Source organism: Mustelus asterias, unplaced genomic scaffold (assembly GCF_964213995.1).
Source record: "Mustelus asterias unplaced genomic scaffold, sMusAst1.hap1.1 HAP1_SCAFFOLD_538, whole genome shotgun sequence".
NCBI lineage: Eukaryota > Metazoa > Chordata > Chondrichthyes > Carcharhiniformes > Triakidae > Mustelus > Mustelus asterias.
The window spans coordinates 67,973-82,500 of record NW_027590488.1 but is presented as its reverse complement, the minus strand read 5'-3'; the positions used below and the strand labels follow the sequence as shown (position 1 = coordinate 82,500).

The window sequence follows — 14,528 nt, the reverse complement described above, 5'->3', positions numbered from 1 at the left end:
CGCAGACATGTGGAGAACGTGCAGACTCCGCACAGACAGTGACCCGAGCCGGGAATCGAACCCGGGTCCCTGGCACTGTGAGGCTGCAGTGCTAACCCGCTGTGCCGCCGTGCCCCCCCTGATTTTGTGCTCTGCGCAGCGCAGAGAGCAGCTTTGAATAAAGCCGGTTGCGTGGTAGTCCGAATCTACTCGGGCGAGCAGCGTTTTTCTTCTTTTTGCTGAACGCCCCTGGCGTAGTTAGGATAATAAAGGAGGGAAAAGGACAGAAGGGTGAAGAGAGAGAGGCGGAGGGGGATGGGAGGGACGGCGGAGGGGGGGGGAAGAGGCGGACAAAGCTCGGAAAGCCCAACTCCCAGGATTCCCACCTTCATGTTCTCGATGATTTTCCGGAGGGGCTCCATCATCAATTTCCAGAGCTTCTTGGTGTGGTTGATCTGGAGTTCGACGGTGCAGCCCACCGACTCACTCACCACCTCGATGTTACGCTGGATGTTAAAGATGGGTCCTGGGCACAAGAGGGAACCAATCAGCGCCATTCAAGATGGATCTGCAGCCCAACAACCCCCCCATTGGCCCAGTTCCCCACCTCAGAACATCCCCAAAGCACATCACAGCCCATGACGCCCCTCCTCTTTAACGTGTAGTTGCTGTCAGGAACCAATTTGTGCACAGCAAGATCCCACCAACGTGCCAAGGGCCTGGAGCAGCCATTTTGCTTTTTGCTGTGTTGCCTGGGTGACAAATATTGGCCCCAGAACTTGACACTGAACTCCCCCTCGCCTCCCCCCCAACTCTTATCCCAATAGCAGCCATGGGATATTTAATACTCACTCCCATTGGAGGTTGTTTCCTCAGTTTAACGACTCAACCTCCCTCAGCACCGACCCTCCCACAGTGCGGCGCTCCCTCAGCACCGACCCTCCCACAGTGCGGCGCTCCCTCAGCACTGACCCTCCCACAGTGCGGCGCTCCCTCAGCACTGACCCTCCCACAGTGCGGCGCTCCCTCAGCACTGACCCTCCCACAGTGCGGCGCTCCCTCAGCACCGACCCTCCCACAGTGCGGCGCTCCCTCAGCACTGACCCTCCCACAGTGCGGCGCTCCCTCAGCACTGACCCTCCCACAGTGCGGCGCTCCCTCAGCACTGACGCTCCCACAGTGCGGCACTCCCTCAGCACAGACCCTCCCACAGTGCGGCGCTCCCTCAGCACCGACCCTCCCACAGTGCGGCGCTCCCTCAGCACTGACCCTCCCACAGTGCGGCGCTCCCTCAGCACTGACCCTCCCACAGTGCGGCACTCCCTCAGCACCGACCCTCCCACAGTGCGGCACTCCCTCAGCACCGACCCTCCCACAGTGCGGCGCTCCCTCAGCACTGACCCTCCCACAGTGCGGCACTCCCTCAGCACTGACCCTCCCACAGTGCGGCGCTCCCTCAGCACTGACCCTCCCACAGTGCGATGCTCCCTCAGCACTGACCCTCCCACAGTGCTGCGCTCCCTCGGCACTGACCCTCACACAGTGCGGCGCTCCCTCAGCACTGACCGTCCCACAGTGCGGCGCTCCCTCAGCACCGATCCTCCCACAGTGCGGCGCTCCCTCAGCACCGACCCTCCCACAGTGCGGCGCTCCCTCAGCACTGACCCTCCCACAGTGCGGCCCTCCCTCAGCACTGACCCTCCCACAGTGCGGCCCCACCTCAGCACTGACCCTCCCACAGTGCGGCGCTCCCTCAGCACTGACCCTCCCACAGTGCGGCGATCCCTCAACACTGACCCTCCCACAGTGCGGCACTCCCTCAGCACTGACCCTCCCACAGTGCGGCGCTCCCTCAGCACTGACCCTCCCACAGTGCGGCGCTCCCTCAGCACTGACCCTCCCACAGTGCGGCACTCCCTCAGCACTGACCCTCCCACAGTGCGGCGCTCCCTCAGCACTGACCGTCCCACAGTGCGGCGCTCCCTCAGCACCGACCCTCCCACAGTGCGGCGCTCCCTCAGCACCGACCCTCCCACATTGAGGCGCTCCCTCAGCACTGACCCTCCCACAGTGCGGCCCTCCCTCAGCACTGACCCTCCCACAGTGCGGCCCCCCCTCAGCACTGACCCTCCCACAGTGCGGCGCTCCCTCAGCACAGACCCTCCCACAGTGCGGCGCTCCCTCAACACTGACCCTCCCACAGTGCGGCACTCCCTCAGCACTCACCCTCCCACAGTGCGGCGCTCCCTCAGCACTGACCCTCCCACAGTGCGGTGCTCCCTCAGCACTGACCCACAGTGCGGCGCTCCCTCAGCACCGACCCTCCCACAGTGCGGCACTTCCTCAGCACTGACCCTCCCACAGTGCGGCGCTCCCTCAGCACTCACCCTCCCACAGTGCGGCGCTCCCTCAGCACTGACCCTCCCACAGTGCGGCGCTCCCTCAGCACTGACCCACAGTGCGGTGCTCCCTCAGCACTGACCCACAGTGCGGCGCTCCCTCAGCACTGACCCTCCCACAGTGCGGCGCTCCCTCAGCACTGACCCTCCCACAGTGCGGCGCTCCCTCAGCACTGACCCACAGTGCGGCGCTCCCTCAGCACTGACCCACAGTGCGGCGCTCCCTCAGCACTGACCCACAGTGCGGCGCTCCCTCAGCACTGACCCACAGTGCGGCGCTCCCTCAGCACTGACCCACAGTGCGGCGCTCCCTCAGCACTGACCCACAGTGCGGCGCTCCCTCAGCACTGACCCTCCCACAGTGCGGCGCTCCCTCAGCACTGACCCTCCCACAGTGCGGCGCTCCCTCAGCACTGACCCTCCCACAGTGCGGCACTCCCTCAGCACTGACCCTCCCACAGTGCGGCGCTCCCTCAGCACTGACCCTCCCACAGTGCGATGCTCCCTCAGCACTGACCCTCCCACAGTGCTGCGCTCCCTCGGCACTGACCCTCACACAGTGCGGCGCTCCCTCAGCACTGACCGTCCCACAGTGCGGCGCTCCCTCAGCACCGACCCTCCCACAGTGCGGCGCTCCCTCAGCACCGACCCTCCCACAGTGCGGCGCTCCCTCAGCACTGACCCTCCCACAGTGCGGCCCTCCCTCAGCACTGACCCTCCCACAGTGCGGCCCCCCCTCAGCACTGACCCTCCCACAGTGCGGCGCTCCCTCAGCACTGACCCTCCCACAGTGCGGCGCTCCCTCAACACTGACCCTCCCACAGTGCGGCACTCCCTCAGCACTCACCCTCCCACAGTGCGGCGCTCCCTCAGCACTGACCCTCCCACAGTGCGGTGCTCCCTCAGCACTGACCCACAGTGCGGCGCTCCCTCAGCACCGACCCTCCCACAGTGCGGCACTTCCTCAGCACTGACCCTCCCACAGTGCGGCGCTCCCTCAGCCCCTCGAAGGTTATGGGGAGGAAGCAGGATTAGGCTATTGAGTTGGATGATTTGCCATGATCCTGAGGAATGGCGGAGCAAGGTCGAAGGGCCGAATGGCCTCCTCCTGCTCCTATCTCTGATGTTTCTATGTCTCTACCTCCACTCACCGTCCATGACAACTGCCATCAACAGCATCAGGAGGACCCCACGGCCACGACTGCCCATCATATTTGGAACCATCAACATGGTGGCACAGCGATAATAGGAGGACACGCTCCAACCTAAACCAATGACGCCTGTGGACAGCAGAGAGAGACAAGCGTCAGTGCACCAATCCCGGCCTGCTGCACTCGCGGGGAGAATCACCCCCGAGCTTTCCTGCGCGCTACACAGACAAAGCATACCGTTCATAGAGTACAAAGATTTGATTTATTATTGTCACATGTATTAATATACAGTGAAAAGTATTGTTTCCTGCGCACTATACAGACAAAGCATACCGCTCATAGAGTATAAAAGTTGGGGTCTGATGTTGCAGTTGTATAGAACGTTGGTTCGGCCGCATTTGGAATACTGCGTCCAGTTCTGGTCGCCACACTACCAGAAGGACGTGGAGACGTTAGAGAGAGTGCAGAGGAGGTTTACCAGGATGCTGCCTGGTATGGAAGGGCTTAGTTTTGAGGAGAGATTGGGGAAACTGGGGTTGTTCTCCCTGGAAAGACGGAGGGTGAGGGGTGACCTAATAGAGGTGTATAAAATTATGAAAGGCATAGATAGGGTGAGCGGTGGGAAGCTTTTTCCCAGGTCGGTGGTGACGTTCACGAGGGGTCACAGGTTCAAGGTGAGGGGGGGTGAGGTTTAACACGGATATCAGAAGGACGTATTTTACACAGAGGGTGGTGGGGGCCTGGAATGCGTTGCCGGGCAAGGTGGTGGAGGCGGACACACTGGGAATGTTTAAGACTTATCTCGACAGCCACATGAACGGAGTGGGAATGGAGGGATACAAAAGAATGGTCTAGTTTGGACCAGGGAGCGGCGCGGGCTTGGAGGGCCGAAGGGTCTGTTCCTGTGCTGTATTGTTCTTTGTTCTTTGTTCTACAAAGATTTGATTTATTATTGTCACATGTATTAATATACATTGAAAAGTATTGTTTCTTGCGCGCTATACAGACAAAGCATACTGTTTATAGAGTACATAGGAAAGGAGAGAGTGCAGAATGTAGTGTTACAGTCATAGCTAGGGTGTAGAGAAAAATCAACTTAATGCGAGGTAGGTCACAGAACTCTCACCAACTTTTACAGATGCCCCATAGAAAGCATCCTTTCCGATTGTATCACCGCTTGGTCTGGGCTCCTGCTCTGCTCAAGACCACAAGGAACTACAAAGGGTCATGAATGTAGCCCAATCCATCACGCAAACCAGCCTCCCATCCATTGACTCTGTCTACACTTCCCACTGCCTCGGGAAAAGCAGCCGGCATAATCAAGGACCCCACGCACCCCGGACATTCTCTCTTCCACTTTTGAATGGACCTACCTCGCACTAAGCTGATCTTTCTCTACACCCTAGCTGTGACTGTAACACTACATTCTGCACTCTCTCGTTACCTTCTCTATGAACGGTATGCTTTGTCTGTACAGCGCGCAGGAAACAATACTTTTCACTGCATCCCGATACATGTGACAATAATAAATCAAATCTATGTACTCTATGAACGGTATGCTTTGTCTGTATAGCGCGCAAGAAACAATACTTTTCACTGTATCCCAATACATGTGACAATAATAAATCAAATCTATGTACTCTATGAACGGTATGCTTTGTCTGTATAGCGCGCAAGAAACAATACTTTTCACTGCATCCCGATACATGTGACAATAATAAATCAAATCTATGTACTCTATGAACGGTATGCTTTGTCTGTATAGCGCGCAAGAAACAATACTTTTCACTGTATCCCAATACATGTGACAATAATAAATCAAATCTATGTACTCTATGAACGGTATGCTTTGTCTGTATAGCGCGCAAGAAACAATACTTTTCACTGTATCCCAATACATGTGACAATAATAAATCAAATCAAATCTCTGTGACACCTCTGACACGCCTACACGAAGCAACCTGATTGGTTGAGTGAGTCCTGAGGCACAGAATGAGCCAATGGCGTCAAGTCGTATTCAATTATTGCCCTCCGCCCGACCCCCACATAGGGGCAGCTGTATCACCCTTGGCGGGGCAGAGATAGAAAAAGGTACCCAGCATGCCAGGGGCGTGAAGGTACAGGGATGGTATCTGCCTGATTCAACTTACTGAGCGGCCTAAGAGTCCAAAGGGTCGGAGCAGAACTCCCTGGAAAAGAAGCTTGGGGAATTAAATTGTCAATTAATTAACAACTCTCAACTGACAGAATTGAACCATTGAAATCCTTAAGTTTCTCACTGAACCACATCTGGTTCACTAATGCCCTTTAGGGAAGGAAGTCTGCCATCCTTACCGGGTCTGGCCCACATGTGACTCCTTTGAGACTTGATTACCTGTAAAGACTCGCATTCCAACAATGATTTTGTAAATTGAGTCTGTGTCTTTATATGCCCTGTTTGTGAACACAACTCCCACTCACCTGATGAAGGAGTAGCGCTCTGAAAGCGTGTGGTTTGATGCTACCAAATAAATCTATTGGACTTTAAACTGGTGTTATAAGACTGCTTACTGTCCCCACCAAACACTCCCAGGACAGGTACAGCACGGGTTTAGATACAGAGTAAAGCTCCCTCTACACTGTCCCCCCATCAAACACTCCCAGGACAGGTACAGCACGGGGTTAGATACAGAGTAAAGCTCCCTCTACACTGTCCCCATCAAACACTCCCAGGACAGGTACAGCACGGGGTTAGATACAGAGTAAAGCTCCCTCTACACTGTCCCCATCAAACACTCCCAGGACAGGTACAGCACAGGGTTAGATACAGAGTAAAGCTCCCTCTACACTGTCCCCCCATCAAACACTCCCAGGACAGGTACAGCACGGGGTTAGATACAGAGTAAAGCTCCCTCTACACTGTCCCCATCAAACACTCCCAGGACAGGTACAGCACGGGGTTAGATACAGAGTAAAGCTTCCTCAACACTGTCCCCCATCAAACACTCCCAGGACAGGTACAGCACGGGGTTAGATACAGAGTAAAGCTCCCTCTACGCTGTCCCCCATCAAACACTCCCAGGACAGGTACAGCACGGGGTTAGATACAGAGTAAAGCTCCCTCTACACTGCCCCATCAAACACTCCCAGGACAGGTACAGCACAGGGTTAGATACAGAGTAAAGCTCCCTCTACACTGTCCCCATCAAACACTCCCAGGACAGATACAGCACAGCGTTAGATACAGAGTAAAGCTCCCTCTACACTGCCCCATCAAACACTCCCAGGACAGGTACAGCACGGGGTTAGATACAGAGTAAAGCTCCCTCTACACTGTCCCCCATCAAACACTCCCAGGACAGGTACAGCACGGGGTTAGATACAGAGTAAAGCTCCCTCTACACTGCCCCATCAAACACTCCCAGGACAGATACAGCACAGCGTTAGATACAGAGTAAAGCTCCCTCTACACTGCCCCATCAAACACTCCCAGGACAGGTACGGCACGGGGTTAGATACAGAGTAAAGCTCCCTCTACACTGTCCTCATCAAACACTCCCAGGACAGGTACAGCACGGGGTTAGATACAGAGTAAAGCTCCCTCGATGTTACTCACTGCATAATCCGTAGAGAATATATAGCTTGTGTTCCTCATAAAGATCCAATTGATCGACAATAATAAAGTAAAAACCTGAGGAGTAGAATGGAAAGTTGTCTTTATTATATCATCTCAGTGGGTCGAATGTTAATTTGATTTGATTTATTATTGTCACATGTATTGGGATACAGTGAAAAGTATTTTTTCTTGCGTGCTATATAGACAAAGCATACCGCTCATAGAGAAGGAAAGGAGAGAGTGCAGAATGTAGTGTTACAGTCATAGCTAGGGTGTAGAGAAAGATCAACTGAGTGCGAGGTAGGTCCATTCAAAAGTCTGATGGCAGCAGGGAAGAAGCTGTTCTCGAGTCGGTCGGTACGCGACCTCAGACTTTTGTATCTTTTTCCAAACAGAAGAAGGTGGAAGAGAGAATGTCCGGGGTGCGTGGGGGGTCCTTGATTATGCCGGCTGCTTTTCCCCGAGGCAGTGGGAAGTGTAGACGGAGTCAATGGATGGGAGGCTGGTTTGCGTGATGGGACTGGGCTACATTCACGATCCTTTGTAGTTCCTTGCGGTCTTGGGCAGAGCAGGAGCCCAGACCAAGCTGTGATACAACCAGAAAGGATGAGTCACGGGGCTGCGGGGTCGACCCACAATACACGGCGACATGACCTGACAAACATCCCCAGTATTGGCACTGAGGGAACCCAATACATGGGACAATAATAAATCAAATCAAATCCTTTCTGGAAAGGGGATCAGAACTGATGCGGAACGCAAATCCAAATCCGCAAGTTAAATAGCGCAGCCCGTTCTGTAGAATTCTGACCACGGTGGCACAGTGGGTTAGCACTGCTGCCTCACAGCGCCAGAGACCCGGGTTCGATTCCCGGCTCGGGTCACTGTCTGTGCGGAGTCTGCACGTTCTCCCCGTGTCTGCGTGGGCTTCCTCCGGGTGCTCCGGTTTCCTCCCACAGTCCGAAAGATGTGCTAAATTCTCCCCCCATGCAACCCGAACAGGAGTGTGGCGACTTGGGGATTTTCACAGTAACTTCATTGCAGTGTTAATGTAAGCCTACTTGTGACACTAATACATAAACACAACTGAATCATAGAATCCCTATAGTGCAGAAGGAGGCCATTCAGTCCATCGAGTCTGCATCGACCGCAATCCCACCCAGGCCCTATCCCTGTAATCCCACATATTTACCCTACTGATTCCCCGACACGAAGGGGCAATTTAGCATGGCCAATCCACCTAACCCGCACACCTTTGGACACTAAGGGGCAATTTAGCATGGCCAATCCACCCAACCCGCACATCTTTGGACACTAAGGGGCAATTTCGCATGGCCAATCCCCCTAACCTGCACATCTTTGGACTGTGGGAGGAAACTGGAGCACCCGGAGGAAACCCACACAGACACGGGGAGAATGTGCAAACTCCACACACAGTGACCCAAGCCTGGAATCGAACCTGGGTCTTTGACTCTGTGAGGCAGCAGTGCGAACCCACTGTGCCACCTGAAGAAACCTTTCCTGAATAATATCAGGTTCTTTTTATATTCGGGAGAGGAATTATTGTCCATGGCTTTTTGGGGTGCCCCCTGATCTGGGCCTGGATCAGGAGGGCGAATGGAATTGAGGCCTCGGCCTGTCAGGAGTTGAAGAGGCCTACGCGTGAGTTTGAGGCCTTGGTCTCAGTTAGTGTCGCCAGGCCATCACATGGACAGGCACCACCTGCGGCCTTCAAACTGGCTTGGCCACACAGCCGATGCGGCAGAGGGACCATGGACAATGTGGAGGGAGGTATTCAGGTTTACTCAAGCCTGCCTCTCAGTGGGTCGCCGTGGGAACCGGTTTGGGGAGCGGGTGACGGGTTGAGGTCGCGGTGGGCGGGCCAGAGGGCTAGATTATTTTTGTGACATTAATTTTTGCTCCAATAGGGCCTGCGGGGAATGCTCGGGCCCTGCCTTTCCTGGTCCACATCTCACCCATTCTCCATCGCATGGACGGCATAGTGGTTAGCATTACTGCCTCACAGCGCCAGGGACCCGGGTTCAATTCCTGGCTTGGGCCACAGTCAGTGTGGAGTCTGCGCATTCTCCCCGTGTCTGCGTGGGTTTCCTCTGGATGCTCTGGCTTTCTCCCACAGTCCGAAAGATATGCGGGTTAGGTGGATTGGCCACGCTAAATTGCCCCTTAGTGTCCAAAGACGTGCAGGTTAGGGAGATTGGCCATGCTAAATTATCCCTTAGTGTCCAAAGATGTGCAGGTTAGGTGGATTGGCCATGCTAAATTGTCCCTTAGTGACCAAAGATGTGCAGGTTAGGTGGATTGGCCATGTTAAATTGCCCTTAGTGTCCAAAGATGTGCAGGTTAGGTGGATTAGCCATGCTAAATTGCCCCCTTAGTGTCCAAAGATGTGCAGGTTAGGGGGATTAGCCATGCTAAATTGCCCCCTTAGTGTCCAAAGATGTGCAGGTTAGGTGGGTTGGCCATGCTAAATTGCCCCCTTAATGTCCGAAGATGTGCGGATTAGCTGGATTGGCCATGCTAAATTGCCCCTTAGTGTCCAAAGATGTGCAAGTTAGGGAGATTGGCCATGCTAAATGGCCCTTCAGTGTCCAGAGATGTGCAGGTTAGATGGATTGGCCATGCTAAATTGCCCCTTAGTGTCCAAAGATGTGCAGGTTAGGGAGATTGGCCATGCTAAATGGCCCTTCAGTGTCCAGAGATGTGCAGGTTAGATGGATTGGCCATGCTAAATTGCCCCTTAGTGTCCAAAGATGTGCGGGTTAGGTGGATTGGCCATGCTAAATTGCCCCTTAGTGTCCAAAGATGTGTGGGTTAGGTGGATTGGCCATGCTGAATTGCCCCTTAGTGTCCAAAGATGTGCGGGTTAGGTGGATTGGCCATGCTGAATTGCCCCTTCGTGTCCAAAGATGTGTGGGTTAAGTGGATTGGCCATGCTGAATTGCCCCTTAGTGTCCAAAGATGTGTGGGTTAGGTGGATTGGCCATGCTGAATTGCCCCTTAGTGTCCAAAGATGTGCGGGTCAGGTGGATTGGCCATGTTAAATTGCCCCCTCATGTCATGGAGACTAGCAGGGTATATATGTGAGGTTACAGGAATAGGACCTTTGTGGGATTGTGGTTGGTGCCGACTCGATGGACCGAATGGCCTCCTTCTGCACCGTAGGGATGGGATCCTGGGTGGTCCAGATCCCTGCCTGAATTGATTTACACGGGCAGCTGGTGGGAATTTAAATCCGACTAATAAACTCTGGGATTGAGAGCGAGTCTCGGTAACGGCGACCGTGACAACGATCATCGATTGTCGCAAAAAAATAAACCCATCTGGTTCACTAATGTCCCCTTTAGGGAAGGAAATCTGCCGCCCTTACCCCGGTCTGGCCTACCTGTGACTCCAGACCCTTCCCGCGCACACACACACACACACAAACACACACACACACACCGCAATGTGGTCGACTCTTAACTGCCACCCTCTGAAATATGTGATGTGAGTGTACCTTTAAGAGTATTTTTAAAAATTCATCCTCACAGCCTTAGGTGATGTCATTGTTGGGAGGAGCAACAGAAAACTAGTCAGGTGACAGGGATTTCATTTTAAGTTTCAGTTTGGAGCTGCAGGTTTGAGTTTTCCATTTTAGAAGGGTCAGCAAGATAAGAAGGAATGTTTTCCCTCTCTCCCTGTTGTTTTTCTCTTTGGAAATTCTCTTGTCTGAAGGGTGGAAGTCTGCTATTGTTGGGGGCTGGACCAGGGTCTGTCTGGCGCTTTGGAAAGCTGTGAATCCAGAGAACAGTAGACTTCAACCAAAGGACTCAATTTCCAGGATCACGTGAGCAGTAGTCTGTGCCGTGTTAAACCTCTGAAAAGGGTCTTTTCATGGAATCATAGAATCCCTACAGTGCAGAAAGAGGCCATTCGGCCCATCGAGTCTGCACCGACCACAATCCCACCCAGGCCCTATCCTCGTAACCCCACATATTTACCCGGCTAATCCCCCTAACACTAAGGGGCAATTTAGCTTAGCCAATCAAACTAAACCTAACTAATGGAGTGGCACAGTGGTTAGCACTGCTGCCTCACAGCGCCAGGGACCTGGGTTCGATTCCAGGCTTGGGTGGAGTCTGTGTGGAGTCTGCACGTTCTCCCCGTGTCTGTGTGGGTCCCCCCGGGTGCTCCAGTTTCCTCCCACAGGCCGAAAGATGCGTAGGTTAGGTGGATCGGCCATGCTAAATTGCCCCTTAGTGTCCAAAGATGTGCAGGTTAGGTGGATTGGCCGTGCTAAATTGCCCCTTAGTGTCCAAAGATGTGCAGGTTAGGTGGATTGGCCATGCTAAATTGCCCCTTAGTGTCCAAAGATGTGTAGGTTAGGGGGATTGGCCATGCTAAATTGCCCCTTAGTGTCCAAAGATGTGTAGGTTAGGGGGATTGGCCATGCTAAATTGCCCCTTAGTGTCCAAAGATGTGTAGGTTAGGGGGATTGGCCATGCTAAATTGCCCCTTAGTGTCCAAAGATGTGCAGGTTAGGTGGATTGGCCATGCTAAATTGCCCCTTCGTGTCCCAAGATGTACCAGTTAGGTGGATTGGCCATGCTAAATTGCCCCTTAGTGTCAAAGATGTGCGGGTCAGGTGGATTGGCCACGCTAAATTGCCCCTTAGTGTCAGGGGGATTAGCAGGGTAAATATGTTGGGTTATGGGTATAGGGCCTGGGTGGGATTGTGGTCGGTGCAGACTCAATGGGCCGAATGGTCTCCTTCTGCACTGTAGGGATTTCTATGATAACCCGCACATCTGAGGACTGTGGGAGGAAACCGGAGCACCCGGAGGAAACCCACGCAGGCACGGGGAGAACGTGCAGACTCCACACAGACAGTGACTCGAGCCGGGAATCGAACCCGGGTCCCTGGAGCTGTGAGGTAGCAGCGCTAACCACTGTGCCACCCAGGCCAGGGATAGGGCCTGGGTGGAATTGTTGTCGGTGCAGGCTCGATGGGCCTGTACTATGGGACCTTGTCTACAGGATGAGTTTGATAGGAACATATTATATACATTTGTTAAGAGTTATACCTCAAGGACAAGTAATATTGGGGAAGCAGGGGGGCTGCAGAAGGACTTGGACAGGTTAGGAGAGTGGGCAAAGAAGCGGCAGATGGAATACAATGTGGAAAAGTGTGAGGTTATGCACTTTGGAAGGAGGGATGGAGGCAGAGACTATTTTCTAAATGGGAAAATGCTTCGGAAATCAGAAGCACAAAGGGACTTGAGAGTCATTGTTCAAGGTTCTCTTAAGATTAACGTGCAGGTTCAGTCGACAGTTAGGAAGGCAAATGCAATGTTAGCATTCATGTCAAGAGGGCTAGAATACAGGAGCAGGGATGTACTTCTGAGGCTGTATAAGGCTCTGGTCAGACCCCATTTGGAGTATTGTGAGCAGTTTTGGGCCCCGTATCTAAGGAAGGATGTGCCGGGCCTTGGAAAGGGTCCAGAGGAGGTTCACAAGAATGATCCCTGGAATGAAGAGCTTGTCGTATGAGGAACGGTTGAGGACTCTGGGTCTGCACTCGTTGGAGTTTAGAAGGATGAGGAGGGGGATCTTATTGAAACTTACAAGATACTGCGAGGCCTGGATAGAGTGGACGTGGAGAGGATGTTTCCACGAGTGGGAAAAACTAGAATCAGAGGCACAACCTCAGGCTAAAGGGACGATCCTTTAAAACAGAGATGAGGAGGAATTTCTTCAGTGGTGAATCTGTGGAACTCTTTGCCGCAGAAGGCTGTGGAGGCCGGGTCATTGAGTGTCTTTAAGACAGAGATAGATAGGTTCTTGATTAATAAGGGGATCAGGGGTTATGGGGAAAAGGCAGGAGAATGGGGATGAGAAAAATATCAGCCATGATTGAATGGCGGAGCAGATGGGCCGAGTGGCCTCATTCTGCTCCTATGTCTTATGGTCTTATTAAAGTGGTTGTTTTGTTTCTTGTTTATAATTGATAGAAGTTACTTGCTCATTTACTTACTATACATGTTAGCTATATTCTAAAACAAACTTTGTTTGGTAAAAGCTCCCTAGTGGGTCTTTTGAATCACACCTGAAGTGGAACATCTCATTCTTCTCCGAGCCAAATTCAAGAGGGGCAAAACTTATGATCCCGGCAGGTTCCATAAAACAGTTTGGGGCTTCTAACCTCAACCGTAACAATTGGCCCGAGCGCGACACTCAGTTCAAGGGGCAATTGGGAATGGGCAACAGATGCTGGGGTTCCCCATGGAAAGAACAACTGAAGTCATATCATCGACTTCTAACGCTGTCAAGGCGACCGAACGAACAAGAGGGTAAAAGTCCACAAAACACGCACCTATGCCAAAAAGCGATCCCACACCATATCCCAAAAAGAACTTGGTTATCCGAAATTCTGAGGGTTCACTCCAGAGGAATCGAACGAAAACAGGAGAACAGCACCAGCTGAAGAAAGATTTGAGGGCTGCAGGGAACATAATGATTTATTTAGCAATAAAGAACACAATTGGACCCAACAAACACTCCCAGGACAGGTACAGCACGGGGTTAGATACAGAGTAAAGCTCCCTCTACACTGTCCCCCCATCAAACACTCCCAGGACAGGTACAGCACGGGGTTAGATACAGAGTAAAGCTCCCTCTACACTGTCCCCCCATCAAACACCCACAGGACAGGTACAGCACGGGGTTAGATACAGAGTAAAGCTCCCTCTACACTGTCCCCATCAAACACTCCCAGGACAGGTTTAGCACGGGGTTAGGTACAGAGTAAAGCTCCCTCTACACTATCCCCCATCAAACACTCCCAGGGCAGGTACAGCACGGGATTAGATACAGGGTAAAGCTCCCTCTACACTGTCTCCCATCAAACACACACAGGACAGGTGCAGCACGGGGTTAGATACAGAGTAAAGCTCCCTCTACACTGTCCCCATCAAACACTCCCAGGACAGGTACAGCACGGGGTTAGATACAGAGTAAAGCTCCCTCTACACTGTCCCCACCAAACACTCCCAGGACAGGTACAGCACGGGGTTAGATACAGAGTAAAGCTCCCTCGACACTGTCCCCCATCAAACACTCCCAGGACAGGTACAGCACGGGGTTAGATACAGAGTAAAGCTCCCTCTACACTCTCCCATCAAACACACACAGGACAGGTGCAGCACGGGGTTAGATACAGAGTAAAGCTCCCTCTACACTGTCCCCATCAAACACTCCCAGGACCGGGACAGCACGGGGTTAGATACAGAGTAAAGCTCCCTCTACACTCTCCCATCAAACACTCACAGGACAGGTGCAGCACGGGGTTAGATACAGAGTAAAGCTCCCTCTACACTGTCCCCATCAAACACTCCCAGGACCGGG

The 14,528-nt window shown here is 53.1% G+C and overlaps 1 protein-coding gene across 1 annotated transcript in view; it reads right to left on the bottom strand.

Moving 5' to 3' along the window:
* Positions 1-3,764, bottom strand: part of dcst1 (DC-STAMP domain containing 1) — a 38,461-nt gene extending 34,697 nt beyond the window's left edge. The window contains exons 1-2 of the mRNA XM_078204982.1: positions 3,530-3,764; positions 366-505 (exon numbers count right to left, since the gene is read on the bottom strand). Coding sequence (XP_078061108.1) covers positions 366-505; positions 3,530-3,764 — 375 coding nt within the window. The remainder of the gene's footprint in view (positions 1-365; positions 506-3,529) is intronic.
* Between the last annotated feature and the right edge of the window lie 10,764 nt (positions 3,765-14,528).